This window comes from Pelobates fuscus, chromosome 7 (genome assembly GCF_036172605.1).
Source record: "Pelobates fuscus isolate aPelFus1 chromosome 7, aPelFus1.pri, whole genome shotgun sequence".
NCBI classification, from domain to species: Eukaryota; Metazoa; Chordata; class Amphibia; order Anura; family Pelobatidae; genus Pelobates; species Pelobates fuscus.
The window spans coordinates 79,180,179-79,195,798 of NC_086323.1; the positions used below are offsets into that span (position 1 = coordinate 79,180,179).

A 15,620-nucleotide genomic window follows, 5' to 3' on the forward strand; every position below is an offset into this window, starting at 1 on the left:
TAAACACAGGTTACTGGTTGTGGGGGTATAATGTATAATAAACACAGGTTACTGGTTGTGGGTGGATAATGTATAATAAACACAGGATACTGGCTATGGGGGGGGGGGGGGTAATGTATAATAAACACAGGTTACTGGCTATGGGAGGATAATGTATAATAAACACAGGTTACTGGTTGTGGGGGGATAATGTATAATAAGCACAGGTTACTGGCTATGGGGGAGATAATGTATAATAAACACAGGTTACTGGTTGTGGGGGTATAATGTATAATAAACACAGGTTACTGGTTGTGGGTGGATAATGTATAATAAACACAGGTTACTGGCTATGGGGGGGGTAATGTATAATAAACACAGGTTACTGGCTATGGGAGGATAATGTATAATAAACACAGGTTACTGGTTGTGGGGGGATAATGTATAATAAGCACAGGTTACTGGCTATGGGGGATAATGTATAATAAACACAGGTTACTGGCTATGGGAGGATAATGTATAATAAACACAGGTTACTGGCTATGGGGGGATAATGTATAATAAACACAGGTTACTGGCTATGGGGGGATAATGTATAATAAACACAGGTTACTGGCTATGGCGGATAATGTATAATAAACACACACAAAAAAAATAATAATAAAAAAAAATGAATGCAGCTTCAGAATTAATCTAAATTGTATGCTGTCTAGGAGGTGGGAGGGTCTGGGAGGATCTGGGAGGTAGGGTCTGCTGCTGATTGGCTGATTGGCTGGAATGTGTCTGCTGACTGTGAGGTACAGGGTCAAAGTTTACTCAATGATGACGAATAGGGGGCGGACCGAACATCGCATATGTGTGCCGTCCATGGCGAACGCGAACACGCTATGTTCGCCAGGAACTACATCACTACATGTCACTCGTCTATTTGACAGTATCATTCCACGTGCACACTTAATGGTGTCGTCAGTCATGGCCATGTTCGGGCGTCCAGCTCCTTCTTCATGGATGACACTTGTGCAACCATCCTTGAACTTCTCTATCCAATCATGCACATTTCTTCTACTGGATCGCAGTAAGAAGCACGGAAACTAGTAGAATGTCTCTCACCATTTAGAAATTTGCACTCATAATAGCAGCTGTTTTTGCCTTAATATCTCTCTCCCTGGTGTTTGAAATTATTTGTAAGGAGGTGGTGGTGGTTGGAATTAATATAATCTAGCAAACCAGAAACATATAGTGCACACAAACAGTGTCATTTTCATGACATTTTATAAAAGTGCTGATTTCAAGACAAATTGACACTTGTAATTGGGACAGAATCCCCTTTTGGTTTTATTCCTCTTTTGTTAGCTCCACAGAAGAATAGGATATGACAAGCACATTGTGCTTGCATACACCTGCCCCCCTCCCTTCTAGTTGAGCTGTACTATAGCTCATTGAGAAGCATAGGAAAGTTGTGGTCACATTTCTAAATGGAAAACCTGCCGATTGACTGATGTATTCCCTGGCACAGGCTGAAAGTCTGAGTTGGGGAAAAAGGGGGGGTTTCCAAAGGCTGCTGACAGCAGGTCTGCAGCTTTTGCAAGTTTTTTTTTTTTTTTTTAAATACTCTGAAAGAACATGCAAAGGGAAGTTATCTACTAAATACTTTTTTTTTTTTAATATATATATAAAACTCAATAACGTGTTTCCTTTCAGATAAATACCAGATATATTGCTGTCTATAACATGGCAGTATCTCAGGAGACATTGAATCACAGAAGAAGAAAAAAAATTACATTAAAAAGATTACGTTTGCCCAAAACAATAGGTCTGGAAATACCATCACTTTATTTTTGGCAGGTTGTCTTTCTTTGTCCTTAATATATCCCAAAAAAATCCATTCACCCCTTCTTCTACTTCTAGACTATTAGCTGGTCTAAATTATTTATATAAGAGATTAATACAATATTGCAAGACAGAAGCATATATAGTGCACACAGACAAACAAAAAGTAAATATTGCAACAATGATACATAGTGCACACAAACACATCATGCATTGTAGTTATGGCCAGTACTTCTGCACTCTCTGCCTTTACGTAAAACAAACTTATTTAAAATAATAAAAGTATTTCTTCCTCTTGGAGTGCAGGCTCCCCCCTCCCTCATTGCTTTATTCTGTTTCCCATCCTTCCCATCCTCTCCATCAGTGATTCCCAGCAGGCAGTGCTGCGGGCAGCCTTTCTGGCGGGGTCCTCGCTTCCTGCCTTCTGATTGGTTGCCGGTGAATCCGCTTGACAACCGCAACCCAGGAGAATAGAGAGACACACACAGGATCGGCGGCCCGGGGACCGGGAAACGGAGACTGGGAGCGAGTCACCGGGGGCCACACACCGACACGGAGCACAGAGCCCGGCCTCAGGAGCACCGCACCGGCGGACACCGCCATCAGGTACCCGAGGAGGAGGAGGAGGAGGAGGAGATGGAGGGGGCTGAGTATAGTGTGTGCAGGGCGTGTGTATCAGCAAATCTTCATCTTATCATCATTATCATCATCATTATTATTAATATTACATAGACATCGCAGGGAGCAGATACACAGGGGGTATACCTTATATCACACAACAACCATCTCTGTATCACACAAAACACACAACAACCATCTCTGTATCACACAATACACACAACAACCATCTCTGTATCACACAATACACACAACAACCATCTCTGTATCACACAATACACACAACAACCATCTCTGTATCACACAAAACACACAACAACCATCTCTGTATCACACAATACACACAACAACCATCTCTGTATCACACAATACACACAACAACCATCTCTGTATCACACAATACACACAACAACCATCTCTGTATCACACAAAACACACAACAACCATCTCTGTATCACACAAAACACACAACAACCATCTCTGTATCACACAAAACACACAACAACCATCTCTGTATCACACAAAACACACAACAACCATCTCTGTATCACACAATACACACAACAACCATCTCTGTATCACACAAAACACACAACAACCATCTCTGTATCACACAATACACACAACAACCATCTCTGTATCACACAATACACACAACAACCATCTCTGTATCACACAATACACACAACAACCATCTCTGTATCACACTATACACACAACAACCATCTCTGTATCACACTATACACACAACAACCATCTCTGTATCACACTATACACACAACAACCATCTCTGTATCACACTATACACACAACAACCATCTCTGTATCACACTATACACACAACAACCATCTCTGTATCACACTATACACACAACAACCATCTCTGTATCACACTATACACACAACAACCATCTCTGTATCACACTATACACACACAACCTGTATCTCTCTGTATCACACAGTTATTCTGCATTTTTATGCCTGTGTGTGTGGCAAATTCACCATTGGGTAAAAAGTTCCTGATATAAAGTTGCTGAAGGTAAATCCAAAATATCCCTCTAAGAACTATATAAACAAATGTTCATATATATCAATATGTGTGTATGTATGTATATAATATATATAATTCTCTTCACATACACAACATTTAGTTATAAAACGTACAGATCTGTACAAAATGGACGTGTGTATATTTATAGTATGCCGGTATGGAGGTTACGTTAAATCACATAAGTGTGTAGATTTGAAAATAAACACTTAAGAAAGACCAAACAGTAAAATAAACACTGAAAAAACACTTTCTAAATCCCAGTAATATAGGCCTATGATACTACCAAAGGTGTTTTTGTAGATTTTTAAATGACTTGTACCATACTAAACCCCTATAGTTCTAGAAATAAATCCTATCTGATTTACCTGAACATAAGGGGGAAAAAAAAACACTAAATATTTTGACTAGTACGTTACTTGTAAAACATTTACACATAAACTGTTTGCCTGTAACATTATCAATTTTATATAGTTTCTATAGATCCTGTTATTACTACCTTAACATTAAATCTGTTTCCATGAATCCATTATGTTTGCATCATATTAATGGTAACTTGTAATAATTCCTATTTTTTTATTGTTTAGTTGTATATTTACAAAAAACATGCACGGCTTACGTTTATACTCTCATAACCATTTACTGTCCATTCAGAAATTATTTATTCATCTATTGGAGTTGGATATGTTTTGAAAACAATTTTTTGGACTGCTTGAATAGTTGACGTCTTGCTTGTACGATTATTATTATTTTTTTTTTATTTTTTTTTTACAAATTTTCTTGAAAGCTTGACCTTCTGCTTGTTTGGCTCTTAAGTTCACGTATTAATTTTGGTGTACATAATTATACACATGGTATGCTAGACTTGTTTCTGAATGGATGCAGGGGAAAGATCACTGTGCTAAATTGAGAGCCTGGTATCTCTTTTTATTATTCAGAAGGTTGTAAGGCCTGCTTGCCAGATAGAGAGTCCGCCTCTACAGTGGATGTAATGGGAGAGCAGCAGCTGAGGCAGACTCCCCCTTCTGAGTCATCAAACCCACCCATAATATCTTTTCTGTGTGTGAAAATGATCTTGTCACATTTTCTTTGTTACTAGTGGTACAAAAGATTACAGCTTTCTGTCATGGCAAGGTTTAAGCACCACTCCTCCACCCAATATGTAAAACAAGTGGTCCATCGTTCTGGGATGGAGGTTCAGACTAAATTTTTTTATAGCACCATCTGGAGCAGTCAGTATTTCCTCTCTAGAGGGCTTTTGGTTCAGGACAACTTAACAGCATGCTATTGTATTTAATAACAGTGTACTATTGATGTATGTATTTCTAGAATAGCACAAAAGGATTTCAAGAGACATTTATTTAACAATTTCAGTACCATCAAAACCCAGCAATTCTGTTAATTAAATCCTTAAATAATCCATTTTACTTCCATCTGTACTGTGTACCCCTTCAGATACGCTGACACCCTTGCCTTTCCCTGAAATTAATAAGAGTTCAAAAGGATTTTGTTTAGAGGTCCAGAAATCTTATTGTAAACTTCAGTGTTACAAACTATGGACTAATCCACTTATCTATAGTTGCTAGATGTCTAGCGTACACTAACTTAAACATTGTGCAACTGCCTAGATGCCTCATTTAAAATACACAGTGTGGCTCCTAGCAACACGACTCTGATGTTCTTGTTCAGCCTTCAGTATGCATGTTGTTCACATGCCTGTATTTCCCACAATAAGTTATTTTATATTCTCTCTTATGTGATCATTTGCCCAGTAGTCTCTGCATTATTTTCAAGTTAAATCCAGAAATGTTCTTTATTTATTGGACTTGTAAGTTTTCTGTCTGTCCAACTGATAAATTGCAGTGGTAGTTTAGATAATCTCGTAGTCCTGATATTTGAGATTTATGACATTGCAGGCCTGGAACAGAGTTCTGGGCTGCCAGTGCCACGTGTGATGGGGGTGCAACTGGCCCCGGCATATAATTAACAATATCTCTAAATGTGCAGTGTTTCAAGTAGAGACACTGCACATGCTGACTACTACCACCGTGACCACTTCAAACCACTGGTGGTCAGAGTAACCCTTTACGAACTGGTGGGGGCCTTCTCCCTCCTCACAGCAGAATAGATTGTGATACTCTCTATAGGAGTCGTGCTTTGGCATATATTTTAAGTGGACGTTGAAGGCTCCACACTATTTAAGACCTCCTTTTTCTCCATTATTAATTCACTACACTTAATTAGAACTGTTATGTTTTTGGGGTGCTGTGAGAAGCAACTTATTTTTAGCAAAACATTGGCTTCGTCTGGGCCCCTTGCATACAGTACATAACTCTAACCTTTTTTGGAGAGTGATAATATTTGTGTATAGGGACATCAGTCACTAGTGATTGGCTGCGCAGGGTTAATGTGAAATGTACAGTAGCCATGCTTAGGCTTCCCTTAAATAATGCAAGTGAATTGGTTAGTAGTGCTATAGGTTGCCTTTAATTTTTATCTTCGTTTTGTTTATGTCCACTAATTATCCAGCAGAAAGCTATGGCAAGGTAGTGAATGGTCAGTTTCTAATTTGAGTAAAACTTTTGAAGTGGAATAAACCTCAAAATATGTCTCTTAACAATGCATAAAATAGGTCTGGTTTAGCTACCTTGAAACCTACCCATAAGTGCTATGAATTTCTACTATTCATTCTCACAGATCAATGGTCATTCATAGTAGTAATGGTATCTTTGGAAGCATACCTTGTTGTCTGAAAATATTGTGCAATATATTGTTTATTTTTGGTGAATTGGAAAAGCTTCTAATAAGTAAATATTTTGAATATCAGTGTTACCGTAATACTATTCATGTCTTAAATTCAAGATCTCTTATACACTGCCATCGGAGGGTGGAGGGTGGGGGGGGGTGGAAGACTCCTCTATCCATATTCTTAATGTGATATTTAGTGAAATTCCACGTATTTGCTTAGTACATATGTGTAACATTAGTGCTTCCGTTATTTAAATTTAATGTGATGACTAGTGCTTCTAGTCCTTGTCTGTGCAACAGACAAGAACACCATTTGGGTTTTTCCGTACATGTTAATGCCATTAAATATTCCACTGCATCCATGCTGGTTCTTTTAAATTGTTAAATTCTTTGATGCATTAACCCTGAGCCGCCAATCACTAGTGACTAGGTTATATGAATATATTTTCCTTTTTTCTAACTTTTTTTATGCCAAGATACATTTGTTCTGTAATTACTCCCAAGGTGTGGACGCATCTTTAATCCCTTGTCAAAGGTAGTGATAGGGTGTGTGCTGAGACTTAAAGCTTTAAAACAGAAGTTTATGTTTCATGCCATGTAATTGATGGCTGGCGTGTACACGCAGCAACCTCTTTATATAAATAAACATAATCATATGGAACTGAATATCTCCAATAACCACTTTGTGTAAACAACAAGTTAATTTTCCCTATGCTGCTATGTTTATTTTATTATAGGGCAGTTTAAATCAGTGGAATGTTGTGCTTATTTTTGAGTAGTGGTGGGGGAGAAGAAAAACAGTGTTTTTATAAGACTTCTTCTTAAATATTATTTCGGAACTGTCTCACCCACAAAATACATACCGGTACTTGGCTCTTAGTACCACTCAATTAACAACACTTTATATTATATTTCAGGGTAAATTAATGGCATTCTTAGTTGTTTTATATATTTTATCCTCCTGCCTTGGGGAGGTGTGTCTGAATTTACCAACATCCCCTCTTTTTTTTTTTTTTTTTTCTTGTACATTTGAAAGAAGAGTAGGAGAACTGTGCTGGGATAGAGGATTTTGGGGAAGCTAATTATTTTATAGAGCATTTCCCCTCTCAAAAATGAAGGTCAAAGGGATGCCACTCCCAGATCTTAACTGTATTGGAGGCCCAGGGAAAAGGTGTGTGAAGTGCTGCAGATTTTTCCTGTCATCCGCTCCTCAAAGATCTCGTTTTTAGTACAGGAGGAATGCCTTTAAATGGATTATTAAGAAAAAGCAGCAAACTTTTACCTAAAGCCTTTATTTTACAGTAGTTTGGCCTGTAGAAACAGCAATACTGTAAGATTAAACAGTAGTGGACATCCCAGAATGGTAAGGTATTGGCAAAATATAAATTCTTGATTTTTATGATCAAGGCCTATCAGTTGCTGGGAATTTCCATATATGAAAGTATGTTTACTATATATTTTTTTTTCTCTAAAGTTGGCGTAAATCCAATAACTGTAAAAGTATCAGTTTAGAATTTGAATTCTGTAGAGATATTTGAAGCACAGAACCTGAGGAATCCACAACATATTTAAATATCACAACAAAACTTATGTTCCTATTAAGAAACTAGTGACATGGAAACAAAGATTTATTAGGGAATTGGGAAACTTAAACAATTGACAAGCTAAACCTTTGTCATTCGTGCTAATGGCCATGAATGTAAACCGTCCCTCAGGGTTTAGGTCATTGGCATGCATCACAAGATCCTTTAAAAGTGATCTAGACACTCCACAAGATTAGGAGTTATGTGGAAAGTGTAAACAGGTCTGGATGAAGGATGTGTGGATAGAATTGAGCATTGTCGGACCACTAAGACTAGATTTGGGGTGGGTTGAAGGAGCTTCAAAAAAAATCTTTCATTTTAATTGGGATGTTATAGTCCCTTTATGTTGCTGGAAAAGGTTTAGTTATTGCCGACTTGTATCTGCTATGGTTTAAAAAAAAAATACTTACTCCAGAAGCATTTACATGTTTATAGGGATCATCATAGATCATCATTATAAAATAATACAATGAAACATTTTAGCTATGAAGAAAGTTTAACAAATTTGAACCTCTTTAGTTTAGAAAAACTGCGCATCAGAGGGGATATAATTACATTATACAAATATATCCAGGGCCAATAAAAACTATCTATTCACAGACAGGACTATACATAGAACACAAGGTCATGCGTTTAGACTGGAAGAAATTAGATTTAGTCTAAGGCAAAGGAAATGTTTTTAAGAACAATAAGGATGTGGAATTCTCTGCCCGAAGAAGTTGTTTTATCAGAGTCTGTACAGATGTTTAAACAGCAACTAGATGCATTCTTGCAAAAACATAATATTCAAGGATATAATTTTTCAATGTAGGGTAATAGCTTCTTGATCGAAACATAAATCTGACTGCTATTCTGGGGGCAAGAAGGATTTTTTTTTCCCTAGCTTGTTGCAAAATTGTAAGTGCTCCAAACTGGTTTTTTTTTTTTGCCTTCATTTGGATCAACAGCAAAAAACAGATGTGAGGAAGGCTGAACTTGATGGACACATGCCTCTTTTCAGCCTATAGAACTATGTAATTTCCCAGGGGGGGTGTGGGGCTGTTTCAGCCCACCCCCATCCCTGTGCAGCTGGCCCTGCTTGGGAAAACTACCCAAAGCAGAATTAATCTTGCCTATGATACTGTTTCTTTTGGATGCAATGTCAGTGCTTTTGTCACTCCATTGTGTTATTCAATTTATAGAAACATAGAATGTGACGGCAGATAAGAACCATTTGGCCCATCTAGTCTGCCCAATGTTCTAAATATTTTCATTAGTCCCTGGCCTTATCTTATAGTTAGGATAGCCTTATGCCTATCCCACGCATGATTAAACTTACAAGAGGATACTACTACTACTGCTACTATTCTGACCGGGGGCAAAATTCACTAGGAGGAAATTCGCATTGCGTCAAAGATGAGAGCTACAGCTTTACTGTACACAGAAACCAAGTGTCTCATCTCTGCAGCAATGCAAATATAATGTGCCATCGAATCTATTGCACATTCACATTTTGTAAACTTTATTTAGGCAAAAAAAGGTGCACATTAGATTTGAGTAAACATGGTATATATAATTTTATTTTTTATTTGTTTTGTTTTTGTCTTTATTTTCACACAAAAAACACTCAAAGGACTTATTGACAAATAACAATATACAGTTCATTGGGTCAATGTTCCAACTATACAAACCTTCTTAGAGACCTTTTACATAAATAATAAAAAACTATACACACACACTTATGTATATGCGTTAGAAATGTACCTATCTGTGTTCTCATGATTGGTGAAGAGTTTGCTGTTCTACTCCAAAAAGAGTTGACTCTGAGCCAACTGCCATCTTTGTGGCAAAATGTGGCCAACGTAATCATGAAATGACTTTTTTTATTTGTTTATTTTTTAAATGTTTATTTAAAACAAACCCAGTGCACATAAGTATCATACTCTTAAATCAAACAAATCAACAACAATATTAAAGGGACTCTCCAGTGCCAGGAAAACATATCCATTTTCCTGGCATTGTAGGTTCCTGCAGTGCCCCTCTCCCTCTCACCCCCCCATCCCATGTTGCTGAAGCGGTTAAAACCCCTTCAGTGACTTAAAGGGACTCTCCAGGCAGAGTATTTTACTCACCTGGTTCCAGCGCCGGGAGCCTTGTGAAGCCGCGCCCCCTATTTCGTCAAAATGACTAAATAGGCGGGCGCGAGCAGGGAGCAATCAGACGCTTCCATTTGGAAGCGTCATTGCTCCCTTGTGGGCATGCGCCGCTTCGCCGCACATGCACACATACTTCATAGGACGGCATTCATGCCGCCCTCTGAAGTCCTGAGCGCACTACCGCGCATGCGCGCGGTGTGCGCAGCTGCTTGCTGAACTGACTGACAGCTCAGCTCGCGGTCTTTGCCTGCCCCCTCTCCTCTGCTGACAGGCTGGAGAGAGAAGGCGCGCACGCAGTGCCTTCTCTCTCCTGCACACGTCAGACGTATCTTAATACGTCTGACGTGTACAGGGCCTTTTTAGGGCCCTACATGATAGGAAGTTCCTCTGGTGGCCATCTGAGTGACGGCCACTCGAGGTATTCCTATCAATCAATGTAAACACTGTATTTTCTCTGAAAATACAGTGTTTACATTAGATTGCATGCAGGGAGCTATAGATCTCACCTGAACAAATACATTAAGCTGTAGTTGTTCAGGTGACTATAGTGTCCCTTTACCTGAATCCAGCGCCGATGTCCCTCGGCGCTGGGTCAGGCTCCACCGGCGGGAGAGACCTAATGCGCATGCACTCCCATAATGCATTCTTTTTATAGCATTTCTTTTTTGTTGTCTCTTAAATGCTTCTTTTATTATGTATATTTTGCAACATCTATATTGTGTTAATATTAAAAGTGGATACATTTAAAAATAATTTGTTGAAACTACATGCCTTATTTTAACTTGTTTAAAGAATTATTGAATAGGTTTAATTTTTGTAAGTTCACATTTTTTACAACCTTCTACTTGTTGTTCTTTTGCAATCTGGTATGAGTCTTACCTGGGTTCTGTTCCACTATTAGTTTTGTCCAAATTTGGATGGAATTAATAGGCTGAGGATTGTCAGCTGATTCTTTCAGCCAGTTAATTTTGTACACAAATTGACAAAATTGAAAATAGTTTGACATTTAAAGATACACCCAATGCACCATAAGCACTGCAGCGCTTCGTTTTAGAACTATTTTACTTCGTACCTGGGGTCTTTCAAGCACCGTTCCCTGCCTTCACTACTTCTGATTAAAATTCTGGAGGGAGAGCGGGGCGTGCTGTTGTGGTTATCGTCCATGAAGTGTTCCTTAAATGCAGGACAGCATCATTAGATATTTGCCACCATCAGCCCTACATGACTCGTCAAGTTATAATGCTAAGAATGCACCCTTACATTTTAAACAAACACTATTTTCCAAATTATTATCTTAACATAAATCACGTAATGAGATCAATAGCCGGCATATACTTGGAAGTACTTTGAGCTAGTTCTGTAATATTTCAACCTTCCATCTTGTTACTTCCTACTTGTTCCACCTTCTCACTGCTTCTTCAGTTTTTTCCTGACACACCAGTGTTCCAAAGTATAGTTATGAATATACAAAATATGCTGCAAATGATGGTACTTTACTCAATGTTGCGCTGAAACAATATTATTTAGCATTCAATTTACACTATCTAATATCTTTGAAGCACCAAAAATCAGTCTGGCTGTCCATAGTGTAAGCTAGAGCTATTCATATATGGACCTCAAGCTCATTGAGAAGCCCAACTCAATGTGCTGTGTCAAGCTGTTCGGTTTCAATTTTAACACTCAAATGTTCATAGATGTTGCAGTTTGCTAAATGTTTCGAGGTCCACGTTGAATACCCTAGCCTAGATTGTAATTGAATATACATTGTTGTAAATAATGCAGTGTGACAAGGTACTCAACTTAAAAGAACAGTTTTGATCTTGCTTAACCTTCATCTGGCTTGATAAGTGCATGGAAGAACTGTTGCTATTTGTGTTATGGAATTAAAGCTCCTGATAAATCTGTCCTTAAGTTCTTTGTCCATACGGTGTCTTAGGAGCTATTTGGCACCTGGCAATATTTATTGTTGCTGATGCAATTCATTCATTTTTGTACATGGTAAAAATGATCAAAACTAAAATTTTTCTGTGATTGATGTTCGTTTTTATTTTCCCCCTCTCTCACTCTTTGAAGATAATCACAATGACGGCCGAGGAGACTGTGAATGTGAAGGAAGTGGAGATTACGAAGTTAATTCTAGATTTCCTGAACACCAAAAAGTTGCATATTAGCATGCTGGCTCTTGAGAAGGAGAGTGGCGTGATAAATGGCCTCTACTCTGATGACATGCTTTTCCTCAGGTATGTACTAAGCTCTTCTGTATAAACCCCTCTCATAGCAGCTTAATACTCAGAAGATGAAAAACCAAGCTTCATGGTTAATATAGCATAGTGTCTATGTATGCATGTACACACCCATAATGTATATTGCTGCCCTAACTGTCACTTAAAACACTACACTTCCTTACCATAACACATTTCACTAAATGTTAACACCTACACTATTGCTTAACATTTACCCCTATACTAAACTACCCTACCTGCCGCTCATATGGGTGGGGGCTGGGGTGGACAACAGGTGTCCCTTCCCCTCCCCTCTCCCATCTCCCCATTTTCATTTAGGGCCCCCAACCGCCGCTCATGGGTGGGGGCCAGGGGGAGGACAATAGGTCCCCCCCCATTTTCATTTAGGTCCCCCACCTGCTGCTCAAATTTCTCTGACCACCAGAAAACAGAGCACACTTTTCTCCTCCGCTGGTCATAGATGGTCAGGCGTAGGAAACCTCCATAAGACAAATAGACCCTACTTTGTCTTATGTTTTAAAGAAAACCAGAGCAGACAGGGAGAAATGAAAAACAGATCCTGAGAGAGGGAGAGAAGAGGAATCGATTGTGGAAAGGTAAGTTCGGCATGACAGTGCCGCTTTAAGCAAAAATCTAATATTCTGGGGCAGTGTGCTAATAAGGATCAGTCTATATGGAAACTAATAGAATTTTAATTAACAATATTTAAAACCCAGAAAACAACCTGTTTTGCCTTGATTAATCTTTCCTGTAGACTTCTTATTCCTGTTTTCTCTTACCACAGGTTGCAAATTCCCACTTCTAATGTACTTGTTATTGCATTATTGACAAACCCATGTTACAATGCTGTCTATTACATACTCTTGATTGAGGCAATTTACTTTGATGTACAATACCTTCCTGTCATTCTACCTCTGACATCCTAATTAAAAACTCAAACATTTTCAAGCCTTTTGGTTTAGCCAGGTGCATAACTATTATGGGTAGATTGTTACTGATTATGTTCATTAAGTTTGTCATATTTGACATAAAATAAGGGATGAACATTTGTGAATGTAGTTTTTACACAATAATGGAGTGCACGAATCCACGTTTGGTTTTATAAAGTTTTAGGTTTATTGAGAAGTGCTTGGGATTTAGACCCCTTCTCAATTTAACATTTACGTTTGCTTTATGTCTAGAATGAGACCCTCTCTGGAGAATGGCTTATATGATGAGTCACTGCTGACAGAACAATAGGTTACGTCTAGACACATTCCAAGATACTTTATAGCAACTTTTGGTTTTAGTTTTAAAATAGGAATTGGTGTTGTGAAGTTTATATCATCTAGCCTTTGATCTAGATACCATGGTAAATGCTTTGTCTACTATCAAAACTCATTTTCTCAAGATTGTGTCTTTTGACAGATCTTAAGTCAGTGTTTTGTTAGCCTTCATGTGCATAGGAGAAACACTGCATGTCATGTGGTGGTTATTAAAGATATTAAAAATAGGAGACTTGGGGTGGAAATCTTTCAAGAACCCAATTGTAACTAGTCCGTAATAGTTGGGTACAAAAATGAACTTTTGCCCAAATTCAAAATAAAATATTTTTTAAATCACTGTTTAGTAGATATAACCCAAATTAAAACTTACATGCATTTAATTGTGTTTTTTCATTGGGGGTATATATAAAAACATCTTGCAGAAACTTCAGTTACAAACCTTCCCCTTCTAACCCCAACCAGACTTTCTGTGGCTGTCCAATCACAAACTTCCCAATGCAGCTCAATGAGATTTCTTTTTTTAAAGGCAGGTGCTCTGAGCAATTGCTGCCTCTTGAATTTAGCTCCACTGAACTAACAAAAACAGGAAGTAACTGGACACGTTGTCTGATTGAAAGCCAGGGATTGTAACCAGGCTAATTTATAAAATTGTTGATTTCTATTGAAATCTGCACTTTTTGCAAAATAAAAAAAAAATAGGACACAGTCTTCACACACAAGGCTTTTCAGCAAGCTAAAAGCTAAAGTGCGTTAGGCATCTTTAGTATCCCTTTAAATCGTTATGTCTTGTCGTGCACAGGATTTTAATCTTTTTTTTTTTTTTCTTTTTTATCTTTATCTTGCATGAAAGATCATGGTATATGCACTGCTTGAGTAGAATTGATAGCCAGTATGTAGATCTTCAGTTATAGTTGATTTTCTATAGTGAGATATACCGGTAAATGCATTGCAATCGTGTGCTCTGCCACATTTGTGTTACTTGCCACACTAACTTGTATGGGAAAAGGCGAGGAACAGAGTAGCATGCTATACTCGCTGTCCCAATACTCTAATGCAAAAGGCATCAGAAGTATTACAAGTGATGAAGTGTACATTATTATTATTTTTTTTTATGCTTCTTAAATATGACTGTGAAAGAATGTAAATTCAAAAGGCTTCAGGAACATTAGTTACAAAAACCAAAAGGAAAAACAGAGAACACTTACCTGTGTGTTTTTACATTTGCAGAATCTTTTTTCTTTTTTTTTTTAAATCCACTAGTTTCTCACATCACATGCCTTCATATAGGTTCATGAAAAAAGGGGACTGCACTCAATCACAAAGCCACAGGGTGCTACTGAGTATGGGTTAGCATACCCCTTAAATACAGTACAAAACAAAAAGATCTCAGGCACTCACTGTGACGGGAAAAAGCAGATTTATTGGATCAAAAAGAAACTGCAACGTTTCAACCTGTACCAAGGTCTTTATCAAACTTTTGGTGCAATAAATCTGCTTGGTTCCTGTCACAGTGAGTGCCTGAGATCTTTTTAGCATATATGTTCATGTTGGATTCTTTATGGGGTTAATGTTTGTTTTATGTTATTAGAATACAAGTAAAAGCAATGCAGACTTGCTTTTCAGTAAAGTGAGAGAATTCAAAGCGATTTTCAGGTGTAAGTCCAAAATAGCCAAATTAAAAAATCGGCTTCAAACTTGACTATTTTGCCTAAACTTTTAATTCAGTTTAATTTCACTTTGAATTTTCTCTTTAGTAAACAACCCTTTTGGTATAGGATAAAAATTTAATCTTGAACATATAACGTTTGTGTCTAGCCCTTTTTATTGCAAAACATTGGTGACCTTTGTTGTAAAACAATCAGGGTTCATCCCTAAAGTATGAAATGTTGATAATTCAAATGTTAGGCCAAAATAGAGGCCAGTTTGGCTATTTTGGCCTTAAATTTGAAATTCACTTGGAATTCCTAACAATTCACGCTTCAATGAATAACCCTGAATTTATTATTTCAATCTCCGGCAATCAGAAAACGAGCTGAAACATCCTTTCTAGGGTTTTCGGCAGGGTCTGATATTCCTGACAAAGCAGTTTAGTGTTCCAAAGCTGGCTGCTGTGCAGTCTTCCTTTCCTGTCTCCCCTGGTGCGGTGGCTAATTTATGTGCACGCTGTTTGT

General features: G+C 37.9%; 1 protein-coding gene across 1 annotated transcript in view; it reads left to right on the forward strand.

Annotated features, from left to right (window-relative positions):
- Positions 1-2,205: 2,205 nt before the first annotated feature.
- WDR47 (WD repeat domain 47) overlaps positions 2,206-15,620 on the forward strand; it is a 47,268-nt gene continuing 33,853 nt past the window's right edge. The window contains exons 1-2 of the mRNA XM_063426109.1: positions 2,206-2,415; positions 12,015-12,181. Coding sequence (XP_063282179.1) covers positions 12,024-12,181 — 158 coding nt within the window. The 5' untranslated portion in view covers positions 2,206-2,415; positions 12,015-12,023. The remainder of the gene's footprint in view (positions 2,416-12,014; positions 12,182-15,620) is intronic.